We start from the raw sequence: 17,657 nt of genomic DNA, 5'->3' as shown, positions 1-17,657 counted from the left end.
TAAATTAACTGTAAATTAAGTTATCATCTTAGTATTTTATCCTTAATTTTTAGGATTTTCTAGGGAAGCTTGACTTTGCTATCAAGAGTCATTTTCTGTGAATTAAGCTAATCTCCAGATAAGAGATCCTTCTACTAGAACTTCGAATTGAAGTAAGAGCTTGCATGTAACTTTTCCATTATGCATTGATGTAGCTAATATGCATAATGTGTTTATGTTTATGATGATCGATGGTCATGACTAGTCTATGTTGTGATGACTGATAGATCCGACTGAGTTATGTTTATGATGATGATATTTGATGATGTTGATGATTATGCATGAAGTATTAATCTCATGATTAAGAATGTTTCAATTAATACTCATGCCATGTTTATGATGATGTTATGTTATGCTACATGTTATGGATAGGGTGTACAGTTAGCTTTTATCTATTAGAGTCGTACCCACATGGGTGTCCCTCGGGACACCACCTTTTTATGACTATGTAGTCCGACGGGATCACCAGTTCAGTATGAGATGATATGTTTACGAGTGGCTCGATGGGATCACTCACAGCCTAATTGTCTTAGTGTTTCTTTTGAGATTCACTAAAAACCAGTTTTGTCCTAGCTGTTCCTTTAGGTTCATTGAAAACCAGAGGTGTTCCTACGGGATCAAAGATTGCACATGTTCGAGAACGTGGTAGTTAGGGGTACCACTTTATAAGACTCTAATAAAAAGTTAACAGTCACCTGGCGGGACTATTAGTAGGTCCCTTACTGAGTATATTTTTTTATACTCATTTTATTATGTTTAATTTTTTTCAGACAAAGGTAAAGGGAGAGGTAAAGGAAAGCTAGCGAATAACAAGAAGTGATTGTGGCATGCCATAGGGAATGTTTTGCTTCTGCTATTATGATTTTATTTTGATTATAGTATTTCTTGTACTTTCATTATTACTCTTTAAAACTAGATAGAACTCGCAGTAGGATTTTGTTATTTTGAGATGTATTCCTATTTATTTATTTATTTATGATTTTAAATGAGTATTTGAAGTTTTGATCATGAACATTTGTTTTACTTTCCAATTTGATTTAAAATTTTTTATTTTCCTTTGAGTAGTAATGATCTCAGCTTAGTATAAAGAGTTGAGTTGTTACATTACGCATTTTGACACAATTACTATGCGTTGTAGTTCCATTATTCTACCTAAAAGACTATAATAACTTTTATTTCTACAAGTTATCACGATCTACCTTCAAAACGTCTAAAAATGCCTTCTTCAAATTTCCTTCTTTTTAAGACACGAGTCTCACAACAATGATATGAGATTAATCGGCTAAACTCATTAACCACATAATAAATATTCGTTAATTAAGTATACATTTCACTAAAGACTCACAGCTGAACTCTTCTCATTATAGATATATTTTTGTTTTCACAATGTAGACCAATAACAACAAGTTAGTCCTTCACAAGTGTCTATAACACCAGTTGGGTCAAATTACCATTTTACCCATTAGTTATTTCTTGGCCTTTAAATATCTTTAAGTTGTTATAAACTTGACATTTATTTAGATTTAGAAATCTTTTATTTCAACTTCATAAACTATTTGATAAAATCACATTTGAATTCAAATCCAAATATCTAAAATAAAATAGAGTTTTTAACGATTACTTCTTGATTTAATAGTCTAAGCCAAAATTGTAGCACCCAATTGTTTAGCCAATTATTTTAGTTTTCTTAAAAAGGAAATATGACGGAAGATTTAAATATTTAATTGAGAATGAAACCATTAGAATGAAATAGAAAGAAAACTAGCAGCCAACTTTTGCTATATATAAAAAAAAACATCTATTCACCTTATTTTATTTTTTATATAATTCCGTGGGGGAAAAAAGGGTATTAATTAATGTCACAAATGGCATCAGTGCTCCAAACCTAAAGAAATAAAGTGCAAAAAAAGAATTGGCTGATAAAAGATAAGTAGTTGATATAGTGGCATCCTGTCAGGCATGGAGTCAATCTTGGTGGTGTGACACCTCCTCCCCCCACCTTTGAGGCACAATTCTAGATACATGTATATTACTTTCAATATTATTTTCTTTTCTTTTATACCGTTTTTCAGTAGTTGGTAATCAAAATAATTTTTTATGCTAATATCAATCCTGATGTGTCTCAATAGCAAAAGTATAATGGGAAGAGAAATAATCATTTTCTACAAAATTTTCTTTATCTATACGGTTCTCGACCACACACATATATTCAATAAATGACTTTAATACAAATCTACTCTTTATTGATACGGTTATTGACACAAATAACCATTTCATTGATAAAAAAGACTTTTATTTATATTAATTATCGATAACTTAAACTTATATAAGCAATAAATGATGATAGATGAGGAAAAAAATCTGAAATATCAGTTAAAATTTATTGTAGATCCCATTTAATTTTCAAACGAAATATTATGGATCACCCTCACATTTTTAAACAAATTAATTGAGACCCATGTATCAAATGGATCATCATGCCCCAACTTTTATAAACAAATGATTTTGATTTGTATTATTATTTTAAAGCATTGGCATGTTATTATATCAAACTATATAGCAAAAGGATTTATTTAATAGTAAATGAACACAATGATAAGAACCGAAACATACATGTTATGAGCTAAACTATATCTTATACATATTTCTACTTCTTCTTTATTAAAAAGAAAGAAAAAAAAAACTAATTAAAATGGTCCTTAAAATGATTCTCTCTCCTCTATAAAAAATATTAAAACTTATTAAATGTGAATATTATTTTTAGGGAGAAGAAAAGTTATAGAAAGAAATTACTAAATAAACAAAAAGTACAAATACAGATGAAAAATAAAAAATAAAAAATAAATTATAAAAACTAAGTTAGACATGTTATGAATATAGTAGTAGCTTCTATATCCAAAATCATGAACCCAATACAACAAAAGATAAGTTCCCAAGTTCAAATTCATAAACAGTCTATGAAACTGGCGGACTGTCAAGACAACAAAACTACTGATGCAACAGATTATAAGCGGGTAGGTCTTGTATTCTGTGAACATCCTCCAAAGATAGCTCCCTTTCTAGCTGTGTTCTCGTTACTTGCAAAACCTCCTGATAATTTCAAGTATCATAAACTTCACCAAAAAGTCGCACTTCTTATATTTTAGATTTGACAAATTCATCATGGATGCAAATGTTGGGTACATGAGGATGAACATGATGCTAGTGTTCATGTGTGTGAGATTGAGAGAGAGAAGGGTATACATTGAACTCCATATAGGAAGCATGCATAGCTAGCCATTGAGCATCCATCATTTCGAAAGCTACACAGTATAATACGTCGAATGCTTCTTCATTTTCTGTCATGAATAGAGAATGTATTGTGCGAAGTGTCATAGAAATTTAGTAAAAGAAACGTGTGTGATAGGTTCTAGTAAGAACCAAAATGACAGATAGTACCTCCTAATAGTCTCACAAAATTTAGTCCTGGAAGATTCCTTGGTTTTTCTGTATAGAGTAGATGGGATAACAAGATTTTTCAGTTATAAAACGAATTTCAATATCGTTAGGCAAAGTTCAAAATAATCTCCGGCCGATTACGATTATGAATCGAGATATTCAAATTTTGTTAAAGGTTTTTTGCATTTGTACTATAATAATTAAAAGAGACAAGAAGGCGTTAAAAACATGCTCATTTGTTTTTTGTTTTGTTACAAATTTGCAGGACAAAGGGAGGATTTGAAGAAAAATATGTTGTTGGGTTCATGTTGACAAGTCCAGAAAATACAGACACCATTGTTAATGCAAAACTATGGACAATTTTAAAGCAAATAAAGGATTGGCTTCGCATGGCATAATCTTACTCAGCTCAAGGAAAGCTCATAATTTGTGAAACATTATCTAGGAATAGCATTGCGGGAAATAAGACAAGTTGTTTATGTTTAAAGGACCCGGAATCGGATTGTAGAACCCGATCCCCTACTAAGCCAATTTTGATTCTCTATTCTTCATAAACTTCACATACTATGGAGTAGGACTTGACTTTATTTACTCTATTGATACAACAAATAATTTTTATAAACACATATGAAAACTCTTCCAATATAATGTATACGAGTCAACGCAACAAAAGGTTTTTGAGTTGAAAAATGCTGATGCATACCCGCGTTCAAATCCAACATTTGAATCAACATAAATGATACATTTATGCCAGCAACAGCAAACGGATATTCCCAAGTTGCTCGATTACCATCTTCCTTCAATAATAACCTACGAAAAGATGCCTTCATTTTGAATTTGTATGAGATTAGTGATAACTCACTTAGGCATTAGGGAAATGAGACACAAGAAACATAGAATAAACAAAGTGAAATAGTTCATTGTTCGAGTGATAGAATAGGATCTGACATACCGGAAACATTCTGGAAAAAAACAGCAAATTTTCAAGGGAAATAAACCCGCAACCCCTAAGAAAGCAGCCCACTGTGAGAAAAAAATTAATTTCAAACATCAAAAATAAAGTATTCAGTTAACATATGAATACTTTTTTCAATTATGGAACCAAAAGATAGAGGAAACTATTTATGTTTTACTAAAAGATACGACATGGGTTCAAATTTTCTTTTTCTTTTAACTGACGCAACCAATTAAAGGTGGAATTGCACCTACCTACTTCATCTCCTCCCCACCCCGAAAAGTAAGAAAAATCCAGTAAGTGTATCGCATTAAGAATAAAATGAATTCCTCCCTCAATCTCTCGCAGTTGTCCACATGCATGTGCACTGCACTATCTCAACTCGGTCATAGTATTTCTCATCTCCTAAGATAGCTCTAGTCTTCTACTCATATTTTAGATGGGCTGCTCAAGTCTAAAGTCCAAGTAAGCAATATTTTTCTCATTAATCTTAAGCACCAAACATCTACTTGAGTGTCACCATTAATAAGAGTATGATAATAAGAATGTACATTGAAATGTTGGCTTGGATTATACCTAAAGTCAGTGGATGGATTAGGACCTTGCCAACCCATTTCTTTCCATTGCTCGGATATCATCCCTTTAAGCTCAATATTTGGATAAGCAGCATTCCACAATGCTCTCAGAGCTTCCTATCATCAACGAAGGACATTTACTTGTGCTCACAGATTATGGAAATAAAGCATAGATGAGAAAAAAGTTAACTTCTAACTATGCATGCAGCTGAAAAGGCATGGTTACAATAGAAGTTAGGGATGAAAATCAATAAACATGCATATTTACAAACTAGCTAAAGTTGATGTAATGAAGAGACAAAAAAGTTCCCTTTTATGTCTTGGAATTGAAGTATATGAAAGACATGAATGATTAATGAATGGCCTTGTTCAAAATTGAAATACATGAAAATTGAGATCAAGGCAGAGGTTTTGTTTTCTAAAATAGAGTTATGACAACGAAAAAAATGTAGTGAGTTTTTCGCTAAGAATAATTACTCGTCTTACATATAATCTTCATAGAACATAGAAGTTCAAAACCTGAAAAGTGTTGAAAGAAAATAAAGAAAAGTACTTGATGATCAACGCACGTCTCATCAAAAGGTATATGCATTCTGTGTTGTAGCCTCTGAAGCCTTTCTTCCTGATAGTAAAAACCACATGTTAGATTATACATGCTCAACCTTCATACACCCCTATCAACAAAACATTGGAAAAATAGTTTTAAATATAGCCATATTGACTTAAACATTAGAAGGTCTAAACAAATAAAAAAAATGGATCAGTTTTAACTTGACTAACAGAGAACATAAAGAAACCAATTTGACAAATATTAGGTCTCGTGTCCATACATGTGGATATTTTCACAGTCACATGATAATTTATTGTTTTTTTAACACTGCATCATATTTGGGTCCATGGATTCAAAGTTACAACCTGTTGTTAGAAATTCTAGAAAAATGCCTCAACTGCTTAGCTATGCTCATGTAGACAAAAGCACAAGGTTCCGTTAGATTAGATACATAATCTATAGATGGAAAGAAAGGGGGAGGTGCAAAGGTCAAAAAGTGTATATTGGAGCAAGGATTTAAGGACTGAAATCTTGATACAAAATGGGCCTTTGTACCTTAAAAGTCAGCTCAAGAGTTGAGGTTTTCCCTTCTACCAAAATCCAAACACTTCCATCATTAAAGAGGATAGCACAAAAATTTCCCTGTCACCATCAACCTTATCTACGGCGGACTTTAGGGATGGGTTGCTATAACATCAACTCTAGAACCACTAATTGGTATTAGTGTCTTCTTATGAGCAAGAGGTAAAGCTTCCCTCACACTTATGAACTAACATTTAACTCGTCCTACCACTTATGCGGAATAACACAACACAAATATTGACAAATGGACGAGACACAGTACACAAAGACCTACAACACACTATTATCGTTATTTACCTGAAGAGGACTCAAAGGGTATTGAAGAAACTTATCACTCTTTCTGTTGCCTGAGCGATTGAAGAGTCCTACGATCCATGATCGTGGTCCAACCATAGCATTAGCTACATTTACCACAAGCTAATTCGTAAGCAACAAGGGTGGGTGACACTGAGACATACTGAGAATATAAAAGCACATGTAAATTTCACAAGATCATAATTCTAGAAGTTCGTTTCAACATCATAAAAAGAGATTTAGACAAAGCTCTACTCACTAAAACATTGAGTTAGCTGTAAAATTACATAGGTGGAACTATGTGACCATTCTAATTCTTCATCACCCGTTCTACATCTCCCATATATTTCATCTTCATCAACCTAGAAGAATTGTTCAGATTTAACTGTCAGTAAAATTATTTGAGAAAGAAGAAGTTATGCAATGTCAGTTTTTAGCAAACTTTTGACATCCACAAACACACAGGTTAATTAAAATGAAGATAATAGTGTTCAATACTGCCTAAGACTGTCAAAGAAAGAACATGGTTATTGGAGCTTCTAATAGTAGTTTCTCTGCATTCACAGTTAAAAATAGAAAACAAAAAAACACATCAATCAAATGAAGAAAGAACGACCGTTTGGCAAGTCCATTACCCTATGTAACACTCAACTTTTTGCACAATGGCTCACATAAACCATCAACGTAATTAACAACTAACAACTACTTTTGAGCAATCAAAATCAATTGCAAACAACAAAAAAAGGGAACACAAAATGATAGTCCTTTCACATCAAGAAAATAACATCAGCAGAAAATCAGAATTTCAGAGAATGGACATTCCCAACAAATCGGAAATGATCAAGACAACGAAGCTTAGTTTGAATGTATAGCCATTTGATGAATAAAGATTAAAAGGTGGATACTTCATGGAGGGAAGCGCAAGATGGAAAGCATTGTCTTCTCCTCCTGAATCTCATTAAGGGACCAAAATAAATCAACTAAATGGTTTCTTTAACTCTAAGCATCACGCGAACATAAAAACAAATAATTGCATCAAACTCGTGCTCTGTTCGAAGAGTTCAAGTAGAAAAAATTCCCTATTTTCATTTAATCACAAAAGAGGTGCAATAGACGCACATATAGAACAGAGATGGAACCAAAACACAAATGGAGAAGCTTAGAAGAGTGAGGCATTTGAAAAGGAAATTAAAAATAAATAAATAAATAAACACGATGGAAAGATTACATTTACAAGCACAATTAAAGGGATCCTCCTTTAGGCAAAATAACTTTAGATCGTAAAAAAGTAGAGCAAAATGATGCGCATTGAAAAATAGGGAAAAGATAATCGAAGATGTCTATTGTATGAGTAACATTATTAGAATTAGAATGCAAGAAAGACAAAGGGAGGTGGGAAAGAACACTACCCACTATGACATCTGCGGGAAGAAGTGCAGTGGCGGCGGCGGCGGTGGTAGCCTTGGCCGTCCTGAAGAGTGGGTCCGGGCGGTGGGCACCACAGGAAAGGGGATTGGGAAGAGGAAACAAAGAGAAACGGATGAGAAGAAGAAGAAGAAGAGGAAGAATGGATTTGGGGGTTTAGGCAAAAGGGAAAGGAATGACATTTCTTTAGCTATTGGGATGAACAGGTGGAATTTGCAATTTGTGGGAGAGAAGTATTTGTGGGTTTGAAATGTGTGCGTGTGTCTAAGAGATTGAAACCAATGAAGGGTCCTATAAAGCTGCCGATTCCGTAGCAATCTCCCCTTTTTTCTCTATTCACTGTCCCTCATATCTCCCACAATTAGTAATCAAAATTGGTCCAACTGTAATAAATTTTTAATGTGTGAATACGATTAATCCTAATGTGTCTTAATAGCAAAAGTATAATGGGAAGAGAAATAATCATTTCATTCGTACAACTTTCTACAAAATTTCCTTTATCTATACGATTCTCGACAATAACCATTTTATTAACAAAAAAATGATTTTAATACAAATCTACTCTTTATTCATACACTTATTGACAAAAAAAAAAAAAAAAAAAAAAAAAAAGATCGATTATCATTTTATTGATAAAAATGACTTTTATTGAAATTAATTATTGATAACTTAAACTTATATGAACATGGATGAGGACAAAATCTGAAAAATCAGTAAAAATTTATTGTAGATCCCATTTAATTTTCAATCGTAATATTATGGATCACCCTCATGTTCTTAAACAAATTAATTGATACTCAGATCAACATGCCCCAACTTTTATAAACAAATGATTTTGATTTGTATTATTATTTTAAAGCATTGGCATGTTATCATATCAAACTATATAGCAAAAGGATTTATTTAATAGTAAATGAACACAATGGTAAGAACGGAAACATACATGTTGTGAGCTAAACTATATCTTATACACATATTTCTATTTCTTCTTTATATATATATATATATATATATATATAACTAAAATGGTCCTTAAAATGAATTTCTATCTCCTCTATAAAAAATTAAAACTTATTAAATGTGAATATTATTTTTAGGGAGAAAAAAAATGTTATAGAAAGAAATTACTAAAGAAACAAAAATGACAAAGAGAGATGAAAAATAAAAAATAAATTATAAAAACTAATTTAGACATGTTATGAATATAGTAATAGCTTCTATATCCAAAATCATGAACCCAATACAATAAAAGATTAGTTTTCCAAGTTTAAATTCATAAACAGTTTATAAAACCGGCAGACTGTTAGGACAACAAAACTACTGATGCAACAGATTATAAGCTAGTAGGTCTTGTATTCTGTGAACATCCTCCAAAAATTGCTCCCTTTCTAGATGTGTTCTGGTTACGTACAAAACCTCATGATAATTTCAAGTATTATAAACTTCAACAAAATGTTGCACTTCTTATATTGTAGATTTGACAAATTCATCATGGATGCAAATGTTGGGTACCCAATGATGAACATGATGCTAGTGTTCGTGTGTGTGAGATTGAGAGAGAGAAGGGTATACATGGAACTCCATATAGGAAGCACGCATAGCAAGCCATTGAGCATCCATCATTTTGAAAGCTACACAGTATAATACGTCAAATACTTCTTCATTTTCTGTCATGAATAGAGAATGTATTGTGCGAAATGTCATAGAAGTTTAGTAATGGAAACATGTGTGATAGGTTCTAGTAAGAACCAAAATGACAGATAGTACCTCCTAATAGTTTCACAAAATTTAGTCCTGAAAGACTCCTTGGTTTTTCTGTACAAAATAGATGGAATAACAAGAATTTTCGTTTACAAAACGAATTTCAATATCGTTAGGCAAAGATCAAAATAATCTCCGACAGATTACAGTTATAAACCGAGAGATTTAAATTTTGTTGAAGGTTTCCTGCATTCGTGCTTTAATAATTAAAAGAGACAAGAAGGAGTTAAAACCATGCTAGCTCATTTGTTTTTGTTTTGTTACCCTTTTTCTTTATTCATCGTCCCTCATCTCTGCTCCTCCGCCCCCATATTTGGAAACTCTACTCGATGCCATCAATAAGCCAAATCTCTTTTCCTTTTCCAAACTAATTCCAAATTATGGATGGCACTTCATTTTCTTCTTTCTTGCACTATTCCTTTTTAATTTCAAATTAACAGTTAATTCCACATTTGGCTTTAGTGAGTGAGAACTCTGATATAAGGCTGCATTCAATGGTATTTCGAAGTATATATACATATATATATATACATATAAATATATATATATATTACATAATTGATAAAAATGGCAGTAGAAATCAGCTTAAATTATCGAATATAGGTAGTTTTCTGCAAATTTGTTTGCTAATATTGAGACCTAGCTATGAAATTTTGAACAAAAAATATATAGTGCATCTCCAACTCAATTATCCAATCATAATTTGCTATTTGACAAAATTTGTTTTTACATTTTTTAAAAAAAAATATTTTAATGATTTTTTTATATGAATGATGAGAATGGATGCATAAAGGTTAGTGATGTCGTATATACACCTAACTATTATCCATTTTGAACTAACTAAGAAAGTTTGATACTTATTTCAATTTAGAGTCCTAGCTGATAGAAATTAAAACTTTATAAATAAAACTAATACAACCTCATGATGAGCATAGAGTCGATATAAAAAGTTGTGATACTTGATTAAATTTAGATTTACTAGCCCCAATCAAACATGTTTAACTAGAAAAGAAAGGCATGGAAAGGGATTTTTTAGTTCGATAGAAAGGCAATTGGAGGAGGAGTTCTTTCTTGTACGGATGTGTAACACCCCAGGCCCCAACATTCCCCTATGTCTCCTTGAAAGTTGTCCCCACAAACCAACATGGATCCTTTCAGCATGTTTTGTCTTCACTCATATGTATCCTAGGAAAAATTTCAAGAGATCGCCCAATATATAATTGTTTCAAGCTAAGTACACTCAATTTTAGAGTTCCTATGATTGAGCCATCAAAAAGGAATGTGCACCTTGTTTGTATAGGTAGTAACTTTCAATTCTCTTAAACATTTCTTAACCTTACTTTCATGTCTTTAGGATCCCTCTCATTAGATGTGATATATGTTCATCATATCCCCGTCCAAACTCAGGGTGTTACAATATATGCTTTGTTTTTAGGGTTAATTATCTTAGTTATTGTGTATAAACAACAGTTCACTGGTGGAGCCCTCTTATTTCAATCAATATATCTTCTCATGTTTTGTTTCTTGTTCTATTATCTTATTGTCCCTATGAGTTTAGTTCTAGCAAGTGGTACTGAAACCATTCGAAAATTTGAGTAGGTGAAACAAAATGACGCAGAAACAAATAAAAAAAAGGTTGAGCGCAACTAAAGCATATGTTGGCATCAAATAAGAGCTTCTGAAGTTACTAGCTTTTAAAAAAAATTATGGATATGATTATATCATATTGATGGATATGTATGAAGAAAGGAAGCGTGCACAAGAGTTGTTAGAGGTTATAAGAGGAATCGCCAAAAAAAAAAGGAAGGTGAGAATCGAGGATGAGTTTGAACTAATCGAGAAACAGAAGAGAAAGAGTCATCCCAATCTATGGAGACGATCGAAGGATAGAAGAGGATCAAGTTGAAAAAGTTAGAAATGCCCGTGTTCAATGGCAAAGACTCGGATGGGTGGTTTTTAGGGCAAAACACTATTTTTATTTACACCTACTGACAGAAAGGGACGAAAAGGTACGAAAAGGGAGAAGTTGAAGATTGTCATAGTAAGTCTTGAGGAAAAGGCATTGACCTCGTTTCATTAGGCTGAAAATCAACAAAAATTTCAATCATGGAAGGAACTAAAACAGAGGATATAACTGTGATTTATGCCTCGCTAAAGAGGAACTCTTTATGCTCAATTCCTTGTGATTAAGTTGAAGGGGACGGTGATGGACTACTTGTAAAGGTTTGAGGACCAGTTGACGCCTTGGTACATGGCAGAAGACGTACTATTCAATACATTCACAAAATGGTTTAGGCCCGATCATACATATTGAGGTTTTTTCAATGAAAATTATGGGCCTCAAGGATATGATGGATATGGTCCAACTTACTGAAGATAGGATTGAGACGACTCAGTCAACAATCAATCCATATTGGAATGACTGGAAACCAATCCAAAAGCCCATGATCAAACGGCCTAAAGGGATCATTAATCGCATTGTTAGTCTAGCTGAAAAGGTACCTTATCGATACGAACTCTACACCAAATCAGCTAAATCCCTCTTTTTGCAGCTGGATCGACTTAGAGCTACAGGCGAGATGTGATAAAGAACTTTGTTATCTTTGTAATGTGTTGTTCAACAGGGGACATTGTGAAGAACAAAAAATTGAGACGGTAGGTGGTCGCCGATGATTTAGAAGACACCAAACTCGAAGACGTAATGAAGAAGGACAAAATATTGGAGGTGGGTCTGATAGTTAAACTATCATTAAATTTGGTAGTAGGATTAACCACGCTAGGAACATTCAAACTTAAAGGCACGGTGGAGGAGTAAGAGATTATCCTCTTGGTAGAATGTGAAGCTATGCACAATTTCGTCGTCCAGAGGTTTGTGGAAGTTCTTTTCCCTTCCCTTGTATTAAACCACTAATTACGAGGTAATTATGGGGTCAGAGAAGACTCTTCAAGGGAAGGTCATTTGAAATGGAGCAACCTTAAGTTTGTCGATCATGATGTTTGTTGATGACTTCTTAACACTGGAGTTGAGAAATCTTGATATGGTTTTTAAAATGTTGTGGCTCCAAAAACAAAGGTCAATGACAGTAGATTGGAAGGAGTTTTCAATGATAGGAGTAGGAGACACTAAGGTGATTTTACATGAAGATCTCATTTGGGAAGGATGGAGGTCTCGTTAAAGATGTTGGCCAAAATGTGGAAACCTGAGGACTAAGGATTCTTGATTGGCTTTTGAGCCATGGGAATGTCCAAGGAAGACCATGAGCTGGTGGTAAAGTCCAACCTAAGTTTGAACAACTCCAGCAACAATATGAGGGTGTATTCAGTATGCCCGATGGGCTTCCCCTATGTGGCAAAGTGAGCACTAGATTCAGCTGAAAGAAGGAACCAAACCAACCAAAGTGAGATTATATCGGTACCCACACACAAAAAAAAAAACAAAATTGAAAAATTGGTTGAGGAGATGATGACAACAAGAGTATTCGACCTAATATTAGCCTCTTTTCGAGTTTGATCATATTACTTAAATAAATGATGAGATTGTAGAGATAAAACTCCATTGGAAGCACCTATGATGAGAGTATATATTTATTTATAAATTATTATGTTTTTATGACTGTGAGTTGTTGGGTTCTTTTAGGTGTGGACCTTTATTTTTGGACTTCTTTATTCATTGAATTTCTTCTTTCTGACTTTTTAATGGTTTAGAGAACTCTTCGATCCATATTAACCTGTGGTCCAAAAACAAAGGGAGAAGCCACTGCTCCGCTAGAGAAAACAAAGGGAGAAGCCATCGACCGAGCCTTCTATTGTTAATTCCAAATTATTGAGTTTGTGGTGTATTGAGTTTGACATAGTTCATATTTGACTATTTGAAAGAGATTTGTAGCACAAGTTTTGAACTTTGCAATCTTCATCATAAAACTTGCAGTTATAGAAGACGGTATGTAGACCCGAGTTTGGGTTGAACCAGTATTATTTTTGGTGTCATTCTCTTTATTATTTTGTAATTTTGTAATCGATACTTTTTTAGCTTAACTTGTGGAAGTGGATAATTTGGTTTTCACATTTAACTTATATCTAAATATAAATTTTGAACAAGAAGAAAGATGATAATTGTTAAAAAGAAATAAAATTTAAAAATTGATAATTGTTAAAAAGAAATAAAATTTAAAAACTCTAAAATACAATATTGGTAAATGATTTTTTTTGTCATTTTTCTTTCAAAGTGAAAATGAAAAAAATTAATGCAAAAACGACATTAATCATTATTGTTAAAAAATTAGAGGTTAACGAAAAAAGAAAATAATATATATACTTATTCCAATGGAGTACTCTTTTAAAAAATATAAAAACTATAAAGAATATAAAGAATATAAAAAAACGACAAAATATTTACACTTTATAAAACAATTCCAAAAACGGAAAAAACCCAGAGGCCTATCATGTAAAATACCAAAAATGCCCTGTCAATCACGCCATCAACAACGCGCGCAATATGTTTGTGATCGTTCAGATTTGGTTATTGTTTGATACGCAATCGTTTAGATATGACTACAATTTTTACGCGATCGTTTAGATATGGCTATAATTTATATGCGATCATTTAGATATGGCTACAATTTTATTGGGAATATGCCCTAGTTTAATATATATATATATATATATATATGTTATTGTACTCATATATACAATCTTATTCTTCTCTCATTGTTTAAATTCTAAACTTTGTATTTCCTACTAGGAGTTTTAGTCTATGTGGGAGTTTGTTGGAATTTATGTCCTAAAACTCATACTTTGTTATTTGATTCAATAAAGTTTATTATTGAATGCTATAATCTTAAAACCAATAAATTAAGGTCCCGAGGCTATTTTATTAAGTTTGTCAATACACTTGAACTTTATGTAGAGACATAAACATGGATTAAGTTCGAGTTAATAGCCCAAATAGTCTATAGTTAAGCTCGTAACGTATCTTCTAAAATTTGGTTCAAATGCTCTATTTGACCATTGGTCTGAGGGTGAAAGGCTGTGCTAAAATATAACCTCGTGCCCAAGGCAATCTAAGGTCTTTTCTAGAACTTTGAGGTGAAACGAGTATCTCTGTCAGAAACGATAGATATAGGCACTCCATGTAGTCTTACTATCTCCGTCATATATAACTATCCCTACTTATTGACAGTGTAAGTGGATTTCCCTGGAATGAAATGGACTGACTTTGTAAGTTTGTCAACAGCAACCCAAATCATAGTATAACCCTTCAAAGTCCTAGGCAAGCCTGTAATGAAGTCCATAGACACATTCGCTCATTTCCATCCTGGTACACTCAAAGGTTGTAAACTTGCTCGCTTCTGTCTTGGTGCCTTCTCTTGCTGGCACGCCAAGCATCTACTAACGAAGTTTGCAGCTTCTCTCTTCATATTTCACCACCAGTAAGCTCGCTTCAAGTCCTAGTACATCTTTGTAGTGCCAGGATGCATAGGAAATGGAGAACTATATGCATTAGTCAAAAGCTCAGTCTTAACTGTACTATCTGTTGGAATGCATAAACGTCTCTCAAACATAAGTTCATCATCAGAGGATATGGAGAACTCCTTATCTTACTCTGCTTCTGCCAAGCAGTGCTTCTCAACCAAATATAGATCATTCAGCTGAGCAACAATAATCCTCTGTCTCAAAATCGGCTGCACTGACAACTGTACCAACTGTGAGGTAACTTTCCGTACTGAAACTGCAATCTTAGCTCTCTTGAAGTCTCTAAGCAAAAGGGTCTGCTCAGTAATAAGTGTTGTTTAATGTGACACCTTCCTACTAAGCGCATCAGCTACTACATTCGCCTTACTTGGGTGATATAGAATGTCGCAGTCATAGTCCTTTACTAACTCAAGCCAACTTCTTTATCTCATGTTTAACTCCTTCTAAGTGAAGAAGTATTTCAGGCTCTTACGATTAGTAAAAATTTGCATCTTCTCACCATACAAGTAGTGTCTCCATATCTTTAGTGCAAAAACCATTACTGCCAACTCTAAATCATGGGTAGGGTAGTTCTACTCATGACTCTTCAACTGACAAGAGACATAAGCAACCACCTTACACTGCTGCATAAAATCACAACCCTGCTGACGAGAGGCATCACTATAAATCACAAAGCTTTCAGATCCATCTAGCACTATAAGAACCGACGTAGTCACAAGCTTCTGCTTAAGCTCTTGGAAACTACTCTCACATACTGGAATCTAATCAAAAGAAGTCCATTTCTTGGTCAACTGAATCAAAGGACTGGCTATACGAGAGAAATCTTCCACGAACCTTCTGTAATAACCAACTAAATCCAGAAAATTACGAACTTCACTGACTGTAGAAGGTTGAGGCTGGTAACAACTTCAATCTTCGCTGGCTTTACAGAGACTCCCTTACTAGATACTACATGGCTAAGAAAAGACATCTTCTTCAGCTAAAACTCATAGTTAGAAAACTTAGCATATTGCTTATTGGCTCGAAGAGTCTCCAAAACCTAATGCAAATGCTCCTCATGCTAAGCCTCTATCTTGGAATAAACCAAGATATCATCAATAAAAACCATAACACAAGTATCTAAGAAATCCTTAAACACCATGTTCATTAGATCCATACAGCATAAGCATTTGTGAAGCCAAAAGACATTACAATGAACTCGAAATGCCTATATCTGGAACGAAAATTAGTTTTATGAATATCACTGTTTCTAATCCTAAACTGGTGATAGCCTGAACATAAATCAATCTTAGAGAAAACAGTGGCTCCTTGTAACTGATTAAATAAATCATTAATTTTAGGTAATGGATAATGGTTCTTGACTGTCACCTTATTCAGCTCTATGTAATCAATGCATAGGTGCATCGACCCATCTTTCTTCTTCATAAACAATACTGGTGCTCCCAAGGTGACACACTAGGTCGAATGAAACCTTTGTCTAGCAAGTCTTGCAACTGAACCTTCAACTCTTTCAGCTTAGTTGGAGCCATTCCAAAAAGGAGCTCTAGATATGGGAACAATGTCTGGCTTTAACTCAATAGCGAAATCGATCTCTTTAGGAGGTGGAAGTCCTTGAAGCTCATCAGGGAAAACGTCGGAATATTCTCTTGCCATCGGTTCAGATGACAAGGAAACTTTAGGCTCTCTAGTGTCTACTACGCTAACCAAGATACTCCAAGTACCTTGGTTTAGCTTACTGACTTTCATAGCTGAGATAACTTTCGGTAGGACCACAGTCCCTGTCCCATTAAACTTGAAACTAGCGCTGAAGGAGGGTTAAAAACTATGTCCTTGCGGGAATAGTCTATACTTGCATGGTTAGCAGATAGTCAATCCATGCCTAGAATTACATCAAAATCTTGCATGTCTAAAATTAGTAAGGTTACATCTAACACATGGTTTACTATCTCTACTTGACATGCTTTTATCTTTTTTTTGGACAAGATAACTTCTCCAGATGGAGTAGAAATAGATAGTGTACTACTCATTTGCTTTGGACAATATTTATATGAATCTATTAATAATTCTATCCCAAAAGGATTAAAGGTTCTAAAACTATATGATTCATTAATAAGAGAGTTATAAAATATTCCAGACAAATATCATCATCTGTTATTACATTTTTGTTGATATGAGCGTATAAAAATAACCCCTAGTTTTCTATATGCTTTAAAAAGAAATCACAATTTGATAATTTGAGTGAAAACTCCTTAAGAGATTTCAAAGACAATCGATTTTTTTTAGAAAGAATTTGAGTTTATACGTTTTGTTTTAACTTGTAAATAAAGCATAAAGCAAATGAAATTGGACTAGTTATATCATTGAACTTTCCTTGGGTGGTTCATTCACTTAGCCATGTGAAAAAAAAATTATATCATTTGATATCAGAAAGATAATGAAGAACTTGAGGTCTTGAAGAACCATAATTTTGAAAAATAAGTGCACTTATATCTTTACTAGTTTATACACTAGCCATTGTAATATTTTTAGTAATTTTGTTACATAAATAAAATATGTTTCCAAAAAA

The 17,657-nt window shown here is 33.3% G+C and overlaps 1 protein-coding gene across 7 annotated transcripts; it reads right to left on the bottom strand.

The window, feature by feature from the left end:
• Positions 1-2,859: 2,859 nt before the first annotated feature.
• On the bottom strand, positions 2,860-8,189 carry LOC103490510 (uncharacterized). 7 transcript variants are annotated; one of them, XM_008450051.3, is made up of 10 exons: positions 7,843-8,185; positions 6,693-6,795; positions 6,437-6,596; positions 5,561-5,629; positions 5,009-5,124; positions 4,430-4,484; positions 4,181-4,301; positions 3,478-3,525; positions 3,283-3,377; positions 2,860-3,129 (listed from the first exon to the last, which is right to left on the bottom strand). In XM_008450051.3, exons 3-10 carry the CDS (start codon positions 6,530-6,532, stop codon positions 3,028-3,030), a joined length of 702 nt encoding a protein of 233 aa, XP_008448273.1. In that variant the 5' UTR covers positions 6,533-6,596; positions 6,693-6,795; positions 7,843-8,185; the 3' UTR covers positions 2,860-3,027. The 7 variants fall into 7 exon arrangements, with proteins under 7 accessions (XP_008448273.1, XP_050947468.1, XP_008448272.1 ...); XM_051091511.1 differs by having other exon boundaries at positions 6,437-6,540; positions 7,847-8,182; XM_008450050.3 differs by having other exon boundaries at positions 6,437-6,540; positions 7,843-8,181.
• Between the last annotated feature and the right edge of the window lie 9,468 nt (positions 8,190-17,657).

The sequence above is a fragment of the Cucumis melo genome, chromosome 11 (assembly GCF_025177605.1).
Source record: "Cucumis melo cultivar AY chromosome 11, USDA_Cmelo_AY_1.0, whole genome shotgun sequence".
NCBI lineage: Eukaryota > Viridiplantae > Streptophyta > Magnoliopsida > Cucurbitales > Cucurbitaceae > Cucumis > Cucumis melo.
Note: the sequence above shows the minus strand (reverse complement) of the source record. Positions and strands in the feature narration are given on the sequence as shown.

Coding starts and splice junctions, on each gene's coding strand:
- LOC103490510 (XM_008450051.3), bottom strand. CDS start 6,532: ATGGTTGGACCACGATCATGGATCGTAGGACTCTTCAATCGCTCAGGC. Junction 4,302..4,429: donor TTTTTTCCAGAATGTTTCCG/GTATGTCAGATC, acceptor TTCAAAATGAAG/GCATCTTTTCGTAGGTTATT. Junction 3,526..4,180: donor AATGTTGGATTTGAACGCGG/GTATGCATCAGC, acceptor TACTCTATACAG/AAAAACCAAGGAATCTTCCA.